This window comes from Haliotis cracherodii, unplaced genomic scaffold, assembly GCF_022045235.1.
Source record: "Haliotis cracherodii isolate W230 unplaced genomic scaffold, xgHalCrac1.p SCAF_5, whole genome shotgun sequence".
NCBI classification, from domain to species: Eukaryota; Metazoa; Mollusca; class Gastropoda; order Lepetellida; family Haliotidae; genus Haliotis; species Haliotis cracherodii.
In genome coordinates this window covers 17,189,073-17,212,844 of record NW_027266308.1, presented here as the reverse complement: position 1 = coordinate 17,212,844, position 23,772 = coordinate 17,189,073, and the positions used below count along the sequence as shown (strand labels likewise).

At 37.9% G+C, this 23,772-nt stretch overlaps 1 protein-coding gene and 2 pseudogenes across 1 annotated transcript in view; 1 reads left to right on the top strand and 2 right to left on the bottom strand.

Moving 5' to 3' along the window:
- The window catches only part of LOC139442486 (protein YIPF4-like), a 178,147-nt gene that overhangs the window by 14,625 nt on the left and 139,750 nt on the right, over window positions 1-23,772 (bottom strand). Inside the window, exon 5 of the mRNA XM_071223297.1 lies at window positions 20,391-20,504. Within this exon, the coding sequence (XP_071079398.1) occupies window positions 20,391-20,504 (114 nt within the window). The remainder of the gene's footprint in view (window positions 1-20,390; window positions 20,505-23,772) is intronic.
- On the top strand, window positions 419-4,253 carry LOC139443466 (uncharacterized; annotated as a pseudogene).
- On the bottom strand, window positions 7,860-8,552 carry LOC139444376 (uncharacterized; annotated as a pseudogene).

Below are 23,772 nucleotides of genomic sequence, written 5' to 3'. Positions count from 1 at the left end.
TGATTCATAAGCAGACCTGTTAACCCCTCATCATGACAATGTGGGAGATTTGACTTCAAAATGGGTGAGATTTGCCTCCAAAGGGGGAGATTTATAAAATAGTGAAGATAATTTCCAACTTTTTTTTAAAATAATGTTAGGCGAGACCAATTTAATTGCTAGGATTACGGCTTCGCCGACACCATTTTCCGACAAATCGAAAAAAATAAAAATGAAATTCTATCATTTTTTAAAAAAATATTCTACCCGACATCCGACATCGATCGATAAGCCTTGTTGTGAGAGAAATACATGTTACAGGAAGTAACTCTAGTTTTTAACTAAAATTCCTTACGCACATGTGTTGGCAAATTCCATTGGTTGTTCCACGCGAACATAGCCAATCGAATGCGTACTCTCAATTACAAGCGTTTCCCACATGCGCACAACGTGTATTGAATATGCCGGGACCATGTGGACATGGGGTGTCAGTTTTGGTATTTTAATGCCTATTATTATCTGCTGTCTTTCGACAATGTCAGCAAAGTATTTCAGCGTAAGCGTTCTGAAGGGTAGCGTGTGCTTATCAAAGCAAATCATGGAAAGTCCACTGGATGACACAGTTGGTGATTTGGCGACGAAAGCCGTATCGTCAATCGCCGATGGAGATGGACTTTCTATACAAGAGGTGCATGCAACAGAATCCAAGGCTGGTTCCTACGGGAATATTGTGGAACTTACAACACCTATGCAAGTTTTAGCAGACTTTGGACTAAATTATGTGACAGTGGTGTCAAAATCGAGAATAAACAGCGCCGATGTGCAGAAAACATCAGCGTTTGATGTTATGATGAGTTCTCAAAAGTTCGACAAGCTGCCGGCTAAATATTCTGGTGACAAACTGACTGGCGATCGAAAACTTTTCAATGACATTCTCGACATGTTTCACAAACATGGCATTGGTTTTACAACAAATAATGTTGAATCAGTAGGAAAAACTGTGTGCAAGACTCTTCAGAGAATATTATGGTACATCACAGCACAGCACAGTAAACTGAAGGAGAGGGGGGGGAAAATTCCCAACATGTTCCAACAGTTCGAAGGCTACTTCGATCATGTACAAGCACATAAGCCACCACCAAAGGTATGTATAACAAAATCTGTAAACGTCAATTTCTTAGGGACAATTTTGAAAAATAATTTGACACCTGAAAACCTTTAATAATACTATGTTGATTGTTGAAGCTGGTATAAAACTTGGATTGTTTTAGACAAACCCAGACTTTTAAACTAGTACTCTGTCAGTGTGTGTGCATGTGTTTAGCCAAATGGTCAAGGGAACTATTATTGAATAAAGTCATATGTTGACATGATGAGAATAAATACAGGTTAATAAATTTAGCAATTATTAAATTTTTAATAGAGAACAATTGTCTACTTTTAATGAAACTGCAGTGTTACAAGATTGTAATACAAACTTCAAACAATGATTTTTAAACATCTGATGACTTGTATTTTCAGATGGAAGTCGCAAAACTTCAAGAGCATATTGATGCCCTGTCTGAGCTCCTCATGCTGCCATGGACCTACAAATTTAAGACACTCTATCAAGATATTCAGCAACTGGTCCAGTGTATGAGAAAGTACATTGACTTCCTGAGACAACAGTCCCAGCGGTCCAAAGAACGACACAATACTAGTGCACCTTTGCGAAATCCTTCTGTGAATTTTTCTCTTGCAGTTATTGAGGCAACTGTTGGTCCTGTGGGGGAGAATTATTTGGATCTTGACAATACATTGGCTTCTGAGGATGAATACACTCCTGTGGAAATCAGCAACTATCCCCCAACCTGTAGATACAAGAGAAGAACATGGATTGACAATCTAAGTTTGTCTGTACCACTGGCACATTACAGTTACTTTCAGGGCAATTATCTCGGAAATATACATTTTGTATGGCGTTTGCCAGGTGATAAGAGTGAGAGGTCAGATGAAAATACAGTTAAAACTGTGCGGGTAGTCCACAAGTCATTGCCAGATTATTCAACTAGACAGATGAAGAAAGAGTTCTATGCTAAATACCAACAGTCTACAGGAGTGTCTCCAGCTCTTCTCAGAAACATGTACAAATTCTTGACCAATGACAGTAGTGGTGCTGAAAACACTGCACAAGCTGCGATTGATCAACGTGTTGAAGATGTGTTCGAGTTAAATGATCCTGATGTGGCATGGGATTTACGGAGACTAAATGGCAACCCAGAGAGTAAAAAGTTTGATACCTTCTGGGATGAAGTTGAAAAATACTTCCATGAAAGGGACCTTGCCGTCCACGAGCGGAGACATGGATCACAACTGTACCTTCCATATGCAATATCAATTGACGATCTTGTGTCAACGGTGAGAGGTCGTGTAGATCCAGAAGTACTCATTCCCTCCAATGAATGGGTGTGACTGCAGTTCTGGCCAGCCAATCCAACGACGAGGACTGCATTCCACTACACTGGTCGTTTCAATGTAAAGTTTTCACTTCAAACAAGACAGATACGCGGAAAACATGAGGATAGTCACTATGTGGCTGCACAGTTGGTCTACTTGAAGAAATTTGCTGTGACATTGAGAGAGCATGTCGATTTCTTTTGGCTTGATGACAAAGCCATTGTTCCTATTGGAGAGCCTGGATTACCTGTTGGTACTGGTGTTTGCCCACATAATGCTTCTCTTTCCAGTACTACTACCAGCTCTCTTACAGCATTAGATCATGATTATAATGTGTGCGGGGCCATCCCCTCTGTTGCTCTGCACTGTGACATTCCACAGGATGCCAGTGATTCTTTCTTCAATGGAACAGCCTTTGTGACTGTAAAGGACAAAGTGTTCAGTCTGTCCAATGCTATTCGTCATGGTGCTGAAACAACAAACATCATCAAATCCCATTTCAGTACTGATGATAGAAATTCAGAGAAAGCTATACTCATAATGTACACGGATGGTGGCCCTGATCACCGCACTACTTTCAGATCTGTGCAATTGGCTATGATAGCCATGTTTGCATGGCTCGATTTGGACATGTTGATCACGGCAAGGACAGCACCAATGGGCAGTTGGGCAAACCTGGCCGAAAGAGTGAACTCTGTTCTGAACCTTGCACTACAAAATGTATCCTTAGAGAGGGAACGGATGACAGAGGAACTGGAAATGAAAATGAAGAGAGTGTCAACCCTGAAAACTGCAAGAGACATTGCTTCTAGGTATCCAGCTTTTAAAGAAGGCCTTACAGCTGCCGTCTTGCCAGTTCTGAAGTTACTGGAGGAAAGGTTTTCTCACCTGAAAGTCAAGGGGGATGCGGTGATAATAAACAGTGCTGCAAGCAATGAGAGTGTTGAAAATTTCTTCGGAATTTTGAAAGATCATATAGATGATAAACTTGATATGAACAAGTTGACGAAGAAAGATCTGGAGAAATCAGATAAACTAAATGACTTCATGGATCGCCATTGTCGCTGTCGGCAGTACATCTTTCAAATCAAGAAATGTGATCCTCACAGAGTTGACGATTGTTGGTATTGTGTCATCAATCCTCCAAGACTGCCTGACGATGAGTTTGAACAATTGAATTTCATTCCAGATCCTGTTGTATCTCCTGAAAGTGGAGATAAGTTTGAAGAGTTTCATTCTGTCTATGGTACAGACACTACTGATTCAGCTAGACCCTCCTTGAGTTCTGTCACCATGTCTTCAATAAGAGACAAGCAAAACAGGAAAATTCTCACTGCAAACAAAGTTCGAGAGTCAGTAACATGTGTTGAATGTCGTAAACCGAGATGTGTTTATTCAGACACCAGACTTTCCTACAAAGACAAAATAGCCTTGATCCGCATGAAAGAGGGACGTTCTTACACTTGTGGGTCACCACTGTTTCCTCCAGCATCTCAATACTTTGAAACGCTAGTTGTGAAAGAGAGTCTCAGATGTTCGTCCACAATGGAGACTACATACTATGACAGTAATACATGTTCTTTGCCAAGTGTTTGCTTTCACTGTGGAATTGCCAGGTCAGAAGATTTTGCTGATGACAGTGTAATCCATGAACTTCAGGCTATGTACAGCACTGTGAGGCCTATCTGTCGATCTTGTAAACAATCAGGAAAAGAAGCTGCAGTGAGGGGGAAACGTAATGTTAAAAAACTGAGAACATCATAAATCATTTTGCATTAACTGACCTGTAAATCATGCAGGTACTAGTCAGATGATGGAAGATATGTTACCTCCTGTGTTTTGTGTGAAATCAGAAATGGTACCTTTTATTTTTTAAATACGTCTTCCAATTTTGATGTGATGTGGGGAAAGTCTTGGCCCGAATTTGTGCAGAATGTCTCTGCTCATGTATGTTATCCTTTTGTTGTTTTATGACTGCTTTTAATAGGAGGTGTGTACCTCATAATTCCATGAGGAAAATGCTGTGTGATACTGAGTGAAAGTGGAAAAAAGTACTTTTTGTAACATTTCAGGTACAGTTTTTGTAGGTGCTAAATGGTTATTTGTTTTGAAGCCATTTAATAAGTGCCATTTCATTTTAGTACATTCCACATGTTAGCATAACACGTCAGTCATGAGTGTTACCTGATCATTTAACACGATTATGTTATACTGGACAGAGTATTTCAAGTATTTGTATGTGCCAAATGTTCTTTTGTTTTGAAGTCAAGGGCTATTTAATTTAAGTGCATTCCACATGTTAGCATAACACTTCAGCTATGAGTGTTACCTGATCATTTAACACGATAAAGTTATACTGGACAGAGTATTTCAAGTACTTGTATGTGCCAAATGTATATGTGTTTTGAAGCCAAGTGCTGTTTTAATTTCAGTGTATTTCACATTGTTTTTATATTTTTAAAATACAATAAAACTTTAATAAGTTAAAAGCTTGTTGTTGAAGTCTACCTGCTTGTGGAAAACTGCCAAAAGATACCTGTAAACCCTGGTCATCAGTAAGGAGTGTCATTAGATAAAGGGACTATAGTGCATTGCTTGCAACATGCGTGGTGGGTAATACTAAAATACTTTTGTAGCTTCTGTGGCACAAGTGAGGGATTTTTTTAATTTTTATTTTATTTCCTCCTATCAGCATTCCTGCCTCCTAAAATCCGTAATACCTGCGAAAAAAAATTCTTTCAAGTACTTTTTTTTTTTTTTACATTCCCTCCTCCATTCAGCCACTTTACCCGAAAAAATCCGTAATCCTAGCAATTAAATTGGTCTGGCCTTACTAAGAAAACCAAATATTTTGAAACAATAAATAATCAATAAGTTTCTTATACGTACAGCTTGCTTAATTTCCGTTTGCATTTTCCTCCTCCAACACAATCTACCTATATCACTTTCGTTCAAAGATCATCTCAGATAAACGCAAACAGATATTGAAATTTCACAATCGGTAGCTTGACCAGTTGACGACGTGTTCAATCCGACCAGTTGTCAGGCTTCGTTACGATGCAGGTTTTCTGAGTATTTGGCGCGATGTTGGTTACAAAATTCGCCAAAGAAATATCAAATGCATTTATCCTGACGCAACATCATCGCCCCTAATTTCAATAAGATATACTGGGTTTATTCTGTCTGCGGTAGTCTGTTGACAGTCCCATTACTTCGCTTCTTAAATTTCCTAGAAATGTTCACGTTATTCCATTCCAAGAAATGTATGCCATATTTGGAAGTACTGTTACGTTTTACTACAATTTATGAATGAAATGAGTCTCATTGTCGACCTTTCTGACCCTGACGTGTATTTATCTCATTGGTTGACTAGTACTGTTGTAATGCAAATTAGATTGCAGATCGGGGACGCAAGCAAACTATTCGCCAATCAAACTGTGTAAAATAATCACCTGATACATTCTCGCGAAATTTGATAAAGTTCTATTTTGATATTTTCTGTGCACACACGTCACGATGTCAGTCAAAAGGAAATATATAAGTTTTACTTTAAACTTTGACTTTGAAACCCTAGCTGTGAGGAAGCCTGATCGTGTAACTCATTGTTATTTCGACTACCAAATCAACCAATCATGCATAGTGTTTCTGAAGACAGGGCTTGCAGGATATATTTTGTTTTCATTTCGAAGAGTTCAATGACGTAACTTTGAGTTATGTTGATGTTTTAACAAAGTTTCTGACAAATCTGATACCCAATAAAGTCATGTATAACTGGACCGGACATATGTATCTATGTTCTTAAATAATGGAAGAATAAACACGCTAAGAACATGAAGACAACAGTTCATTTCATGAAGTGATGAATACTTGGCTGATTTTTCATTTCAAGTTCAACCCTTCAGGCACCTGTTAGGACTATCCGAGTTTTCTTAACAGTTTACATTGTTCAATCGTTCACCATATGAATTTAATTACCAGTTGATTACTGGACAAAGGCCCATGTGGGTCCCCCTGCGGGTGGCTGTGATAAGGGTCGCTAATCCGGGAGCCTACCGGACAGATCGGGACGCAAACTTCCCTTTCATTGTTTTTACTCATGGGACAATGGAGGCGAATTTTTAAAATAATGAAGAATTCTGTTTTGCGAGAGAAATAGTCCATCATGCGGGAGACTGGGAGATTTTGTCAAATTGCGGGAGTCTCCCGCAAAATGCGGGAGGGTTCACAGGTCTGCATAAGTTCCCTCACAACTATTAGAAAGTTTGGCAGTGAAGAGGACGTCTGTTGAATTTTTTTTTATTAAAACTTAAAGTGTGATTAACAGCCAAAAAGGAATTTATGGCAGTGTAATAGAGGTAGAGTATTCAAAGAAATTATAATGTTTTGGGTTGGGGGTTGGGTGGATTATGGCTCAAAACTGAAGGAATTTTATCTCACATCAAATTTGGTCCCTAAGTGTTGTCATCACATCATCTGATCAGTCAGTACGAAGATCTAGGATGTCAAAATCTTAGCCAAAAATATCTGATAATGTTGTTATATCAAACGTTTACTCTTCTGATGGGTTATTTGTAGCCATTGTTGTTTATTTATATATCGGCTATCAATGTATTCATACTCATGTTTCTGTGTGCAAAAAGGCTTAATTCAGAGGCATCAATTAGAAAATTGAAGCTTCATTTAAATCATTTAGACTCAAAGTGGGAGCATGTGAGGATGATGTATTTGAGTCATTTTCAAAATTTGTAAGATTTTTGGGGCCTCTGAATTTCAAAAAACAAATATTTCTTTTCCTTGATTTTGGTTCATTAATACCAAAACAACATGTTTTAGAGTTAAGGTAGAGAGTTTGCAACCTCAATGAATCCTAATATTGCTTTTGCAGACTTTTAAAAACGAAATATGCAAATTACAAGTCACTACTGTTACATGTTGTAAAGTAAGGATTTTTTGAAAAATTGTTATTTGAACCTGGGCTTAGCGATAATATCATTTTCTGCGAAGAGGTGTACACAGAAAAGTCAAAAGAAACCAAATTGAAAAAAATATTAAAAAATTATGGTAAGCTTTGGTTTGTCAATTTACATTTTGATAAAAATTTAAGTTATGACACAAGTCTTCTTGTACTAAAACATTGTTTGTTCTGGCAGATTTCTTTCAGGACATACAGTTACATGCTTATTCATTAGATAATAACAGATAAAACAAAAAACAAAAGGACAATGATAATTATTTACTATAATTTAGGCCGATAACAGTTGTGACATATGTAACAGTAGTGACTTTTTGTTGAAAGAGGAAATTTTATATGGCTTCCACATTCCATCTTTCAACGCAACAAACAATGTTATCAAACACAAATACATCATATCAACTGAATAAGCTTTAATTTGAATGAGAAAACATGTCTCACTGGTTAACATGTTGGTTTTAAGACGAAAAACATTTTCAAAACAAACGTTGTAGAAGAATGTTGAGACATGGGTAACTCACAAAAAAAGCACATAAACATTATTGACAAGGGACTTTCCATCTCCCCCTTCACCCAGAGCTGAAGATATCTCTTGAACATCCTGCTTCATGGATTTGTTGGGATTCACTGTTGTCATAGGTGCTTCCAAACTGTCCAGAGGTGAAGATGACTCTTGAACATCCTGCTTCGTGGATTTGTTGGGATTCACTGTTGTCATAGGTGCTTCCAAACTGTCCAGAGGTGAAGATGTCTCTTGAACATCCTGCTTCGTGGATTTGTTGGGATTCACTGTTGTCATAGGTGTTTCCAAACTGTCCAGAGGTGAAGATGTCTCTTGAACATCCTGCTTCGTGGATTTGTTGGGATTCACTGGTGTCATAGGTGCTTCCAAACTGTCCAGAGGTGAAGATATCTCTTGAACATCCTGCATCATGGATTGGCCAAGATTCACTGCTGCCATAGGTGTTTCCAAATTGTCTCTTATCACTGGTGTCATAGGTGCAAAACTGTCCAGAGAGGTGCAAAACTGTCCAGAGATGAATATGCTTCTGGAGTGCCATCGCTCCTTTTGCCTGTAACACCTTTGGCGTTCCACCGCATTCATACCCATCTTTGATTCTTTGCACTGAAAAAGCCAAATATATGATTGAAAACATAACATTTAAAGAAAATTTCACAACCCTAGTCACTACAGTTGCAAAAACATGTGTTAACTGAATGGAGAAACTATGTTGACAATTACGTCAAAGCCATCAGAGTCTTCTGAAATATTACAAGGAAAACATAAACAATATTCAAAGACGTCAAATGGAATAAATTGGGTTTCAAGATACCTTATCACTAATCTTACAGTAATCTATGTCACCACTGAAAACATAAACCTATTTGTAACCAGTTGGTCAAAACCCTTATAACCCTTTGTCACTACTGTTACATAACAACTTAACTCATGATATTGGAGAAAATATGTCTACCAATATTTCAGTTCAAGTCAATTTTGTAAAACTTAAAGAGGTATTTTTTAAACACGTATTAAAGTTAGGTAACACTAAGTTACAACATATTCTTTCAAATTATAAAATCCCTAGTCACTACTGTTACAATTCAGTGTCACCACTGTTACAACATATGCACTTCAAGTAAAACTGTTGGTAATTCAATGAAATCGGTATCAGTTTTTGTGAAACAGTGTTTGATGAGAAATGCACTTTGAAATTAATTCTCTTCAATTGTAAAACTTAATCTCCAAAACCATTTTCTTACAACATTAAATCAGTTGTCACTACTGTTACATTTTGTGTCCCCACTGTTACAAAGCAACTAAAACGTATGAGATTAGAACAACTATGTCAATCAGTTCAAACAAATCTGTCAAGCTCCTTTGGGTAATCAACACTAAAAAACGCCTTGATAATATCTATGGTATTATAAGCAAATGGAAAAAACGTAATTTGACTTTGATGGGTAAAATAACAGTTGTTAAGACTTTAATTCTCTCTACCCTTGAACATATTTTTTCCGCTCTGCCAAATCCATCAAAAGCCGTTATTGATCAATTGAATAGAATTCTTTTTAACTTTATTTGGAGTGGCAAAAGAGATAAGATTAAGAGGGATTATTTGAAAAGGAATTACAGTCAAGGTGGATTGAAAATGACTGATTTACCCAAATTTATATCATCTTTAAAAATTTCATGTTTAAAAAGATATTGCGAAAAAAACATTAATTATGACCTTGCTAGTTTTCAGCTGGCTCATATCTACACTTTAGGTGCCAGTTTGCACAAGAATTGGGAAATTGTAAATCCTTTCTGGAAAGATATGCTTATAGCCTAGAGTGACTTTATGCATTCATATGACTTTGAAGACTTAGAAAAAGCAGAAATTGCTTCCCAACCCATATGGTTAAACCATTATTTTAGAGAACCAGTATTAATTTTTAATGACTGGTTTAAAAAAGGTATAGTTACGATAAAAGACTTGTATGATGAAAACGGATGGATCCCTTTCCCACGTTTACAACAACTTTATGATCTTAAAGGAACTTTTCTCGACTATAACCGTATGTTTTTTAATATTCCAAGAAGTTGGAGACAAAATATTGATAAAAATCTACATTCCTCTTCTAATCTCACAGTATCTCTTTGGATTTATGATCTTACACGTTCTATTAAAGGAACAAAAGTGTTTTATAATAAACTGATAGGGAATTCCCTCCCTCTCCCTAAATCTTGTTTGAAATGGGAAAATCAGCTGGGATGTTCTTTTCCATGGAATCAAATATTCAGTGTATATTGCCATGGGTTAAGGGACACAAAACTCAGGGATTTCCAGTTTAGATTTATTCATAAAGTAATATTTACTATACGTGAGTTATTAACCCCCTGGATGCCAGAGGGACATATATGTCCTTCCTCTACAACCCTCGCTTTGAAGTCGAATAAAATTCAAAATACATCACCCACACAAATACACGTCACAGTTTTGAATAAGGTGGGAAATTCCCTGTTCTGTGATATCATCCACTGCCATTTTAGTCCAAGCAAAATTATTGAAAATGACCTCTGAAAATTAGGCACATCGTAAATGTCGCCAATTTTTACACATTACTAAATCACCACTCACGGCGTTATTTACAGCATGTTTTGAAATCAAAATTTAGGATATTTACTCGGAGAAATGAATTTCAAAAATAGTATATAAGTGATCACGGGTATCTGTATTTTATGAAATCACCAATGATCATTCCAAAACGTCTCCGATAACACGAGAATCGTTTGGAATGTTTTGGAAAATATGCAAACACGAACGCCGAAATAAACTTTCCGCCATATTGGCTAGTGTTTACAAAATCACGTTTGAGGTACACTGGATATGAGGCGCCTGTAACATCGCGTATATTTCAAACTTAGCTGCCATACACACATCCTTGAATTCCTCATACATTTTAGAATCAAATGACCAATGGTCTTTGTCACCAATACAAAGTGGCTGGATGAAATCAAGCAAAATATGTCAGGTGTGAAAACGAACGCTGTGCTCGAAAAACTGCACTTGTTTGAAATGTAAACAAAGCAAAATACAGATTTTACACAGTGTAGCATTTTCTCCAATTTAGAGCTATCCATTCGTCTAATCTTTCAAGACATTGGCTCAACATTTTCAGAATATGCACGGGAAGAGAATAGTATGAAAAATTAGGGTATTTGAAATAGATACATTGCAATGATTTGATATTTTCAACAGAAATTGTCAAGGTTACCGTTCTGTGTGACGCCATGACTGACGCAAAATCACGCACAACGACAACGGTATTTATCGGAATTTCTGCCTATTTCGGTTCTTTTCGATGAAGATTATAAGAACAAATAACAGTACATAGATTGTCAGAATGTTTCTGACTACTTACATGTCACATTTATGTCACATTTATGTATATGCGATCCCTGAATCAACGAAAGTCCTCTCGTAAAATCCCGCGTACTGTTGACAGTGAACACACCATTTTGTAAAAGTCGGTCACAGGTAGTGATGTCATACGTCAACATTGTTGTACATATTTGGTAATTTCTTTGAGGTGAAGGTCCTTGAATGAGAGTGCACACGATCATTGTATCATGCTGTTTACAGTTTCAGTTATGATGTAGATTTTGCATATGTTTTATACATTTTTTCACACAATTAATTTCCCTTTGGATATTTGTCAATGTTCAAAATAATATACGCAAATATAAGCCACAACATGTATGAAGTGATAATCTCCTGTTTGTTTGAACATTGTTTACATAACAATTGATAGGTTTTTAGTGTCGAATACGATATTTCTTTCCTTTGGACAAGTGTTACAAGATGAAGCGTAAAGGTAACTGCAGCATGTACGTATTTCTTGGGATGTGTAATAGTCAATATCATAAGTTCACATAACCAATGTCTTTGAATAGCTGTTTCATTTTGTTTAATAACTAAAAATGAATAGTTCTATGTTACTTTGACAAAATGGATAATATTTTTCGTAAAAAGATATGCACACATTTCTGAAATTGTCTTGGTCTTGGAATTTAAAAAAAATAAAATTGTCGTTTGATACACAGAGCCGTGATAGCTAACGATTCGCCAGGTGCGTGTTAGCCACAAACAATTATTCCTCTTGTTTTGCATTATATAATCAATGAGTTCATTCTTTTTTCAATATTGTGATCACAAGATATTAAACTGTTCACTTTATTTCTCCAGGAATTGTAAAATGTATAAAATTAAACCCATGCCAAGTACCCTAGCTGTTGGTTCAACCGGATACGATTATCCTGATAATTCTATACCAGCTTTCTTCGCATCTTTTAGTGTGTAATTCTGAGACAAGATGAAGAGAAATAATAACAATATCTGTCCAATATTGAATATAATTTGGTTGTTTTGAAATATTATTTTGTGTATTTCATTACGTAAATTGATGCCAAACAGGTGCGTGTCTTGTCAAATTAAGACACACGATAAACTAGCTAATTGTTTACATATTCAAAACATTATTTAATTGGTAAAAGCAGTAATTTTATGTTGTGTCGAAAAAGCGCCACATTCCGTTTTACACATCGAGATTTTCCATATCATGAACGAAAATTAGGGGAGATATATATTAATCAAAATACCAGAGTAATCTTTCTCTGACATTATCAAAGACATAAAAACAGCCATGACGTCAAATAGAACGGTGTTATTTTTGGGGGGTATTTCATTACATTTGATGATAAGGCTAGTGCTCCATTAATAATGGTGCAACATTAGTCAAATTACACTTACACATTCAGGAGAATGTTGGAATCTAAGGACTAAGTTATAGGTTAGATAAGGCCATCCATTTCTCTTTTACCGCTTTTTTATGAAGCAAGATTTCATCATTTCTTCTGTTGTTGTTTTTACAACTAAACGTATACAGTTTCTTTATCTATATTTGTGTTGGAATAGTTTGGTTCCTCGTGAACAAAACACCACGAAAATATATTATCCTTACCCACAGCTAATTCTCACCAAGTGACCTGAGTTACAGAGTCACAGATTCCGTAAAGCATGTAAATAAAAAAAATCGTCGCACAGTACTTTTATCGGTGTACGATAAAAAGCGGAGAAATTTACTGTTTTTCAAGGTAGAAAAAATTCTCGGGCAACACTTATAAGTGTTTTTTTTAAAACCGGTTCAATATTTGCAGTTAACTTTACACCATCAAATAGGAAATTTAATATTCTCCACCTCTGCATAATTTTATAGCCAGAGGTTGATCGGGTGCTGCGTGAGCGCAATTCTTGCACAACCTTCACTTTTCCGATCTTATGAAAATGTGCGTCAGAAAAAAACCTCTGCATCCAGAGGGTTAAGAATGAAACTTATTGATAACAATGAGTGTTCTATGTGTCATACTCACAAAGAAAATGTTTCTCATGTTTATATTGAATGTCATGTTGTTGAGAGTTTTTGGTCAGATTTCTGTATTTACTTGACTCATATCTTGCATAGAAAAATCCTTATACATGTAACTGACATGTAACTGATGTACTTATTAACCATTTGATTGTAGCTGCTAAAAGATTTATCTTTGTCCAGTGTATTAAGAATGAAAAGGTTGACTTTGTTGCTTTTAAGAACACAATAAGAAGTATCTATGACGTTGAATATCATATTGCACGTAGAAATAACGACTTCTCTGCCTTTAATAGAAAATGGGCTTTGTTTATTCAAACTGTAAAATAACTTATTCACTTGATGTTTGCAACATAATTTGATGTACCATAAATACCGCATCTTCTTAATTGTATACATAAATATGCCTTCATCTGTACCATGATGTGGATTATGCCTTCATCTGTACCATGATGTGGATTATGCCTTAGGCCTCCTCTGTACCATATCCTTTTGAGAAGTTCCTGTATTCATAAAGCTGTATTCCTTTCTGTGTGCATATGTATCCTGTGTATATGACTGAATAAAAATTTATAAAAAAAACAAAACAAAAAACCTATAAAAAAAACAACAACAAAAATAATATAGCTGCGGGCAGCGATGTCGGGCTCTATGGTTTCGAGAATTACTGAGTCATTCGGTTTCAGCCTACTCGAATCCGCTTTATAATACAGTGCATAAGAGTATTGTATAATGTAATTAACAATTTGATATTTCACGGACTTCTTCTTTGATAAGCATTTAGAAGTTGGAGTACTAAGTAAGGATAAGAATTTATGGATGAACAACTTCTTTATTACAATTAAGAGTGACGTTTCGGTGTAGGTTCTATCACCGTTATCAAGCAAGTGTGGTTGACAAGTATCTATACAAAGTAGGAGGCAATGTTTATGCAGTAGAGTAAATGTTGTTATACTGGAGTAGAGAAGCCTGTTATGTACACACAAGGGTAGTGATAACAATCGTCGGTGAAGTCAGTGACAGAAACAAAGGATGAAGCCAGTAATATAAACAACGGGATTATGGCTGATTGGGGCCTTTGATGAGTTGATGGTACGACGGGGGATATGAAAATCAAAATCAAATATGGCCGCAACTAATAACTATCCCATCAAATATATCACTGTTTGATGTGTTATGTACGGAGACAAATCTCAGAAAGTTTGGTGGCATTTCATGTGGTGGATTCAGTGTCGTATGCTTTTGAAGACCTGTGTACCCAAAACACACTGTGAAAACCCTGAATCCAAAATGGCTGCCAAACCACGTGGCCAATGGCCAAAGTTAAAGAACAAAAGATGTCAAGCAACTAAAGCTGCAGGCACATGTAGAGTGTGAAAGTAATCGGAGTAGCGGTTTCAGAGCAACGGGTAAAATACATCTCACGCCAATAGTGAGTGAGTGAGTAAGTATGGTTTTATGCCGCTTTTAGCAATATTCCAGCAATATGACGGCAGGGGACACCAGAAATGGGCTTCACACATTGGTACCCATGTCGGGAATCGAACCCGGGTCTTCGGCGTGACGAGCCAACGCTTTAACCACCAGGCTACCCGACCGGCCCTCATACCAATAAATCATTTAGTTCCAGTCAATTTGAATCCACTTTATAAATGCATTGCAGATGAATATGCTATAGTGTAATTTATTACTTCATATGTCATTAGACCGCCTCCATGGTCTAGTGGTAGAGCCTCCGCCCGGAGAGCGGAAGGTCCGGAGTTCGATCCTCGACCGCGTCATACCAAAAGACGTTAAAAGATGGTACTTGTTGTTACCCTGTCTGGCGCTCGGCATTAAGGGGTTAAAACAAGGACTGGTCGGCTCGGAGTCAGTATACTGTGTCTGAGTGGGGTATTCATGTTAAACTGCGGCATGGTATCTCAGTGAGCTAGCACTATATATCGGCATCAGTCCGGACTAGTACAAGCAGCCCCACACACGTACATGCACGTCGCTATATAAGTGCAATAATCTTGGACGCGACGTTAAACCCCATTTCACCTCACCTCATATGCCATTAGTCCGTTTTGACAAAATTGGCGGGAGCCAGAGCTTTCTTGGTTGTTCTCTACCCATTCCAGTCCTTGCTCATATTCGAATCCTCAAATGGATTCTTTATACCAATGCCGTCAAATAAAGACGTCGCTACGTAATTGACGTGTACAAGGGTGTCTCAGGGCATAGAGCCCTAATAATAAATCGAAAGATTACAATAGGACAATATAATTACAATAATTACCTAGACGATCCCACCCTACATACACACACACAATTTGGTCGAAATCGGACCTGTAGTTTCCGAGTTACAAGTGTTCAAAGGTCTGCTATTCAGAGGTCTGCTGTACGGCAGCTTGGGGCAGGGTGACAGGCAGGGTGGCAGGGGGTCAAATAGTCCGGAAGCATAGCTCCCTTGTCCATTGAGCTACAGTCAAACGGATTAGTGTTCTGACTTCGCCAGGACCCTGGGTTTCTGTCGCATTGCTCAGATAAAGTGCTGAATCTGTTTCCGGCCTCGTCCAAGTTCGAATCCCCAATTGGTTTGGTTGTACAGACGCCGTCAAAAGTAAGGAAACGCTTTCAAGGCATCGCCTCTACGATCCCAATCTAAATACACACACAAAATTTGGTCAAAATCGGACCAGTAGTTTCCGAGTTACAAGTGTTTAAAGGTCTGCTATTCAGAGGTCTGTTGTACGGCAACTTGTGGCAGGGTGACAGGCAGGGTGACAGGCCGGGTGACAGGCCGGGTGGCAGGCCAGGAGGCAGGCCGGGTGGCAGGGGGTCAAACAGTCCGGGAGCGTAGCTCCCTTGTCCATTGAGCTACAGTCAAACGGATTAGTGTTCTGACTTCGCCAGGACCCCCGGTTTCTGTCGCATTGCTTAGATAAAGTGCTGAACCTGTTACCGACCTCGTCCATGTTCGAATCCCCAATTGGTTTGGTTGTACCGATGCCATCCAAAGTAAGGAAACGCTTGCAAGACATAGCCTCTACGACATTGACGTGTCCCAGAACGTCCCAGGATGTTCTACACCCATTTCAGACGCCGTCCATGTTCGAATCCGCAAATGGTTTGCTTGTACCAACGCCGTCACATGCAAGGAACCGCTTGCGAGACATCACCACATGTGTCCCAGTGAGTTTTTAACTCACGTTTGACTTTGACCATGTTCGAATCCCCAGTTGGTTTTGTTGTACCGACGCCATCAAAAGTAAGGAAACGCTTGCAAGACATCGCCTCTACGATCCCACTCTACATACACACACAAAATTGGTCAAAATCGGACCAGTAGTTTCCGAGTTACAAGTGTTTAAAGGTCTGCTATTCAGAGGTCTGTTGTACGGCAGCTTGTGGCAGGGTGACAGGCAGGGTGACAGGCAGGGTGGCATGCCGGGTGGCAGGCCGGGTGGCAGGCCGGGTGGCAGGGGGTCAAATAGTCCGGGAGCGTAGCTCCCTTGTCCATTGAGCTACAGTCAAACGGATTAGTGTTCTGACTTCGCCAGGACCCCGGGTTTCTGTCGCATTGCTTAGATAAAGTGCTGAACCTGTTTCCGACCTCGTCCATGTTCGAATCCCCAATTGGTTTGGTTGTACCGATGCCGTCAAAAGTAAGGAAACGCTTGCAAGACATCGCCTCTACGATCCCACTCTACATACACACACAAAATTTGGTCCAGTAGTTTCCGAGTTACAAGTGTTGAAAGGTCTGCTATTCAGAGGTCTGCTGTACGGCAGCTTGTGGCAGGGTGACAGGCAGGGTGGGTGGGTGGCACTTTGTGACAGGGGGTGAAAGAGTCCGGGAGAAAAATGAGCGTAGCTCCTTTGTCCATTGAGCTACGGTCAAACGGATTAGCGTTCTGAGTTCGCCAGCACCCCGGCTTTCTGTCGCAGTGTTCAGATATAGTGCCGAACCAGAACCTGTTTCCGACCTCGTCCATGTTCGAATCCCCATATGGTTTGGTTGTACCGACGCCGTCAAAAGTAAGGAAACGCTTTCCAGACATCGCCTCTACGACACTGACGTGTCCCGGGATGTTCTGAAGCCATTTCACATGCCTTCCATGTTCGAATCTGCATATGGTTTGCTTGTACCAACGCTGTCAAATACAAGGAACCGCTTGCGAGACATCACCACATGTGTCTCAGTGAGTTCTTAACCCATTTCCGACCTCGAATCCTCGTGTTCGAATCCTTTCATGGTTTGCTTGAACCACCTTCATCAAAATATAGTCATTAGTGTCCCAGGGTGTTCTAAACCATTTTCAGACTTCGATCATGTTCGAATCCTCAAATGGTTTGCTTGTACCAACGTCGTAAATCATAGTCAACGCATGCAGGCTGGACATCATCGCCAGAAATTGGCCTGTTCTGGGGGTTTTCGGGGGGGGGGGGGGGGGGGGGCACGGATGGTACGGTAGCATTTGGCAATTGGGAAATAAAGTAGCAAGTCAGGGAGCCTGACTATCCGATCTAGATAGTCGCCTCTCAAGACAAGCATGGGTTGCTAAAGACCAATTCCAACTATCATCTTCAAGGGTAGTCGACAGTCAAAGGGAAATAATTCTACCTACCTAGATTTACGATTGCTTCATTCAGTATTTGCACTCAAATCTGTTTTTTAAATATTGCAACCAAGCATTGTTACTTTTAGCATACATCCAAGAACTAAAAATGAGGTTCATATGACTAAGTAACTTAATGTTAAGTCTCAGTTGTTTCTGTGAAGAACCTAACAAGATATGATCTTTAAAGTAAAATGTTGGCGAAAACAATGATCAAAATCAAAATCCAATATGACCTCAACTAAAAATGATATCCCAAGACAGCTATCAAAGGTTTGATGTGTTGTGTATGGAGACAGGTTCCAGAAAGTTTGGAATCATTTCATTCAGCGGATTCAGAGTTCCATGCTTTTGAAGACATGTACCCCCAAGACACCGTGAAAACCTTGAATTCAATATGGCTGCCAAACCACGTGACCAATGGCCAAAGTCAAAGAACAAAAAATGGCAGGCACCTAAAGCAGCAGACACATGCCAATTTTGAAAGTGATCGGACAAGCGGTTTGGGAGCAATAGGCCAACATAAATGTTAAAAAAAATCTTGTTTTTTGGTTATCTGCCCTTGGTCTTTGGGCCTACGGCCTTTGGATTTTTGTGGTATCTGCTTCAGGACATTGGGAATCTTGGTGCCAATTTTGAAGAGATTCTGAGCTGTAGTTCTTGAGTTATGATTGGAACAAAAAACGCCGGAATAATAATAATAATAATAATAATAATAATAATAATAATAATAAAGAAGAATAATAATAATAATAATAATAATAATAATAATAATAATAATAATAATAAATCGAACGATTACAATAGGTCTCTTTGCCTTTCAGGCATAGAGCCCTAATAAATCGAACGATTACAATAGGTCTCTTGCCTTTCAGGCATAGAGCCCTAATAATAATAATAAATCGAACGATTACAATAGGTCTCTTGCCTTTCAGGCATAGAGCCCTAATAAATCGAACGATTACAATAGGTCTCTTGCCTTTCAGGCATAGAGCCCTAATAATAAAGAATAATAATAATAATAATAATAATAATAATAAATCGAATGATTACAATAGGTCTCTTGCCTTTCAGGCATAGAGCCCTAATAATAAATCGAACGATTACAATAGGTCTCTTGCCTTTCAGGCATAGAGCCCTAAAAATCTGTCAAGCAATGTCAAGCTTACACATATTATTGTTTCAAAACAGCTATGAAAATTAGCTAACACTTTTATCAATGCACTTTTGTCAAAATTTGTTACAATCGCTAAATCTCTAGTCACTGCTGTTACAATTAAGCGTCCCTACTGTTACAAGTATTTAAAATACTCATTACTGTTGCAATCACAGATGTAAATTTGGTAATTTTAAAAATAAATTCATAAAACTTAATTGAAACAACATTTATTAGTTTGAATTGTTATGTAGGTAAAGCAGAATCTGTATTGCAATCCATTTCAGTCACAACTGTTGCCATCCTTCGTCACTACTGTTACATATACTTGCTATATTGTCTGTTTTCTGGCCACGCATGTGTGCATTTTTTAGAACCTTCAAGCAAAATCATTGTATTCATTATGCTAATTATCTGTACAAACAGCCATGAATTATTCTTTCAATTTGCCTTCAGAATACTAGTTCAACTGACGATATGTCTCCACTGTTACAATGTCTGTCCCCACTGTTACATTATAACACAAATGACATTGTAACAGTAGTGACCGTAACATTAGTGACAAATCAACTTAACTTTCATTTCTAAAATAATGACTGGTCCCTTAGGATCAAAAGACACATGCTTCCAAAACTATACACAAAATGGAAAATCAGTACACATATGCACACAACAAATGACATAGGTTTTCAAGCCCAGTAACAGTAGTGACGTAACAAAACATGAGATATGAAAAACGACTCACCTTATGTGTTGTAATTTTTTTATTTCTGCAGTCTCAAAAAAACAGGTGCAGCAAATGTTGACATCCAAAAAGTAAGGCTTTGGAACAGGAAGTAGTTTAAGCAGTCAGCTAGGAAGATGCCATTTATTCGAACTATTTAGTTCTGATAACAGTAGTGACATGTAAACTTGTGACAAGCATAAAAACGGAAATAAATCATATATTTTTCATTCAAAAATATTTAAATAATTTGTTATACTTAATCTAAGATCATCTTTAAAGATATATGCAAAAATGTCTGACAAAAACTAATTTTGGATTAAAATTAAATATCATGAAGTTGGGCCATCAGGCTTGTGACAAGTTAAAATGGGCAAAATTTCACCCTTAAAAGTCATTTTGTGGAGCTTAACTATAATTTATAGCTAATTTGTTTATAGTAGTATATGCAGACATATATAAGATACAATTTAAGATTAAAACACATTTTTAGAATACCATAATTAATGAGATACTAACATATAACACAAAATCTTACAAATTTTGGAAATGACTCATTTACAACCAAAATATTACTTTTTCATGTGTTAATTTTTTAACTCTTACTTTAAATACCATGGTGAGGTAATCAAAGGACTTGAGAAGGGGCATGATGGTTCCTATGATCAGCAGTGGCAACACAGAATATCCAATCACTCCTAGGCATTGTGAGTAGCTGACCTGAAACATGAACCTTACAAATAGCATCATATTACCCTATCTCACCTAGTCAACTATTCAACATGTATACCTGTGAGCAATGGCATCAAGTTAAAAAGGCTGTCAGCATCAACAATATCTTAACATGTATCCGTTTCTTTGTTTGTTTGTTTGTTTGTTTGTTGTTTAACGCAGCACTCAGCAATATTCCAGTTATATGAAGGCGGTCTCTAAATAATCGAGTCTGGACCAGACAGTCCAGTAACTGAAATCATGAGCATCGATCCACGCAATTTGGATACGATGACATGAATCAACCAAGTCAGCGAGCCTGAACACCCAATCCTGTTAGTCGCCTCTTAATACAAGTATAGTCGCCTTTATACGGCAAGCATGGGTTGCTGAAGACCGATTCTACCTCGGATCTTCACAGGTTTAATATGTATCCAGTCAGAAGGGTGTTGAACTTTTTTTCTGATTCCCCCAAACATTCCCACCAGAAACATATATCTTGATCCATTTTGATTTCACAAATCACTTGACAGCTCACCTTACTAATATCTATCCAAGAACCATGAGTACTTCAGGATTGAGAAAACATACTCACTATAGTAAAACTTTGGAAAAAAAGTCTCCAGCAACATGAAAATTGTTTGCTGGGTAGGTCTTTATACAGGTTTTGTGAAAGAGCTGGAAATCTGATGGTGGAAAACCTGGTGAGTACCGGGAATATTCAATGAGTTGTATGCAACAGTCATGCATTGCAGCCATGGTGACAAACAACTATTTCACAGGTGCATTGTCCCAGTTGAATATCTTTAGTGTTGACCTATATTCTCATGCAGTTACCTTAGCAGATTAGCAAAATATTTGGCCATTAATGGTCTGGCCTTTCTGAAGATAGTCCACCAGAGAAGATAAACTCTGAGCATTTCAGATCAGGAATTAAAAACCTTGAAACACAGCGTGCTGAAGCATTTGTCATGCCCAGTTAATTCCTAATGTACTGTCGTAAATGCTAGAAAAATGTTAAAATAGGATATAATTTTTCACAGACTGTTGTAATTGAAATATCGAGTGACTACCGATCAACCTGCCTGTGGTTTGAAGTATATCAGTCACAAGCAGATCTATCGACAAGTTTACAGGGGAAAATTTGAACGAAAACAGGAAGTCTCATTTATTTTTAGTCAATGATGGTAATCTAAAATGGACCATAGAAATATGCGCATGTGAATGATAATAATGTAGTCTTCATAAAACATCTGATCCACACACAAAAATCATTTGGAGAAAATTGTTGATGTGCATCTTCTAAAAGTATCATTTATTTTTAGTCAATGATGGTAATCTAAAATGGACCATAGAAATATGTGCATGTGAATGATAATAATGTAGTCTTCATAAAACATCTGATCCACACACAAAAATCATTTGGAGAAAATTGTTGATGTGCATCTTCTAAAATGACAAAATGACACTGCGTTTGTTTTGTCAACATTGCTCCCATGATGCATGTTACATTACACTGGCATAGCCAAGCCATGGTACTAGACATGGAGTCAGTACTAGGGGATGTATACAAGTTCTTTACACTTTGAGAGATAGAGGGGAACCATTTATTAATTTACATTCACCGAACTGTCCAAGCTATGGGGTTTTCAATTCATACCATCAAGTCTACGGTATGATAAATAAAACAAAACAGGTATAGGGGCGGTCTCAAAAACAAAACCAGGACATAAAAGGATATCAGACAGATTTGATACAGGGTGATTAGGCGTGTAGTGTACAAGCTTTATGAACAGAAGGTAACCCTGACTTGTAATCCTGACTTGTAGTAGAATTTGGGAAGAAATTAAAGATACAATTGATGTTTCCCACACTGCACTAATTATTGCTCTCGAAGAGATGGGATTTCGATACACTGTGTGTTGCGATGACCGAGCAGTTTTTAGAGGATAATATTCCATCCTGTCTATGAGGTCACATCTCCGAACCATTGATAACTATCACAGTCAGGGCATCCAGATAATTTACCTTGATGAATCATTCCACTGACTACATGTGGCTATGGACAAAAAGAAGCCATGGTACCATCAGGTAAAGGTAATCGTGTCATTGTTTTGCACACCCTAACCTATGATATGGGACTTACTGATTGATGTGTGCTAGTTTTCAAGGCGAAAAAGAAAACTGGTGATTTTGATAAGGAAAGTATAGGAGATGATGTGTTCATAGACTGGTTGGAACATCAGATATTGCCTATTTTAAAAGTCAGTGTCATTGTCATGGATAACACCAGTTAAAATAAGTGAGAGAGTATGGTTTTACGCCGCTTTTAGCAATATTTCAGCAATATCACGGCGGGGGACACCAGAAATGGGCTTCACACAATGTACCAATGTCAGGAATCGAACCCGGGTCTTCAACATGACGAGCGGACGCTTTAACCACTTGGCTCGACGACCGCACCCACCCATTTAATATAACATCCAAGAATCAGATACTGTCGCCCAGAACGTGAGTAGTCTGAAGGTGACCACACAGGAATATATGACATTGTCGACTTCAGACCATCTGAAACAAAAGTTCAACTCATGGCGAAAAGTTGGGCTGAATAAGAAACAAGGAATACAAGACATATATGCTGGCAGCACAACACGGTCATGTTGTCTTATGTACGGCAGTCAGACATTGTGAGCTCAACCCTGTTGGCTAAATGTAAAGGATTCGTGGCAAGACATAACACAACATTCAAAAGTACAGATTCATATACGTCATCAGCGGAGATAAATGCTACCTCAAGACGCCATCTGTAGAACAACAAATACTTCTTGATTCCAAAACCTCAACCTTCCAATACTGTTTCATAGCTTTTAACTATTCCATCATGTTTCCAGCCAAATATAATGCAGTACGTATCCTTAGTTGCTACCCCATCAACGTAAATGTCAGTTAAGTACATTAACAGCAATATTTTGAGACCACCCAAAACACGGCTGACATTTGCAAAATATTTTGGTTTAGGCTTCAATTTAATTTATGGAGTTGAAGGGATTATACATGGGAACAAATATGAATTTTCTGTCACAAAATCACCCAACAAATTATTAATCCTGACATTCAAGCGTACTCATGAATTCAGATACCTGAGCCATATCAGCTCATTCCTCAGCAATCGATATCTCAACTTCTATAAGGGAGAAAGTTCTATGGCTAATTACAATGAATGTGACATTCATTTCTGTGTAGATACTAACACTGTTTAGGATTGACCATTTGATAT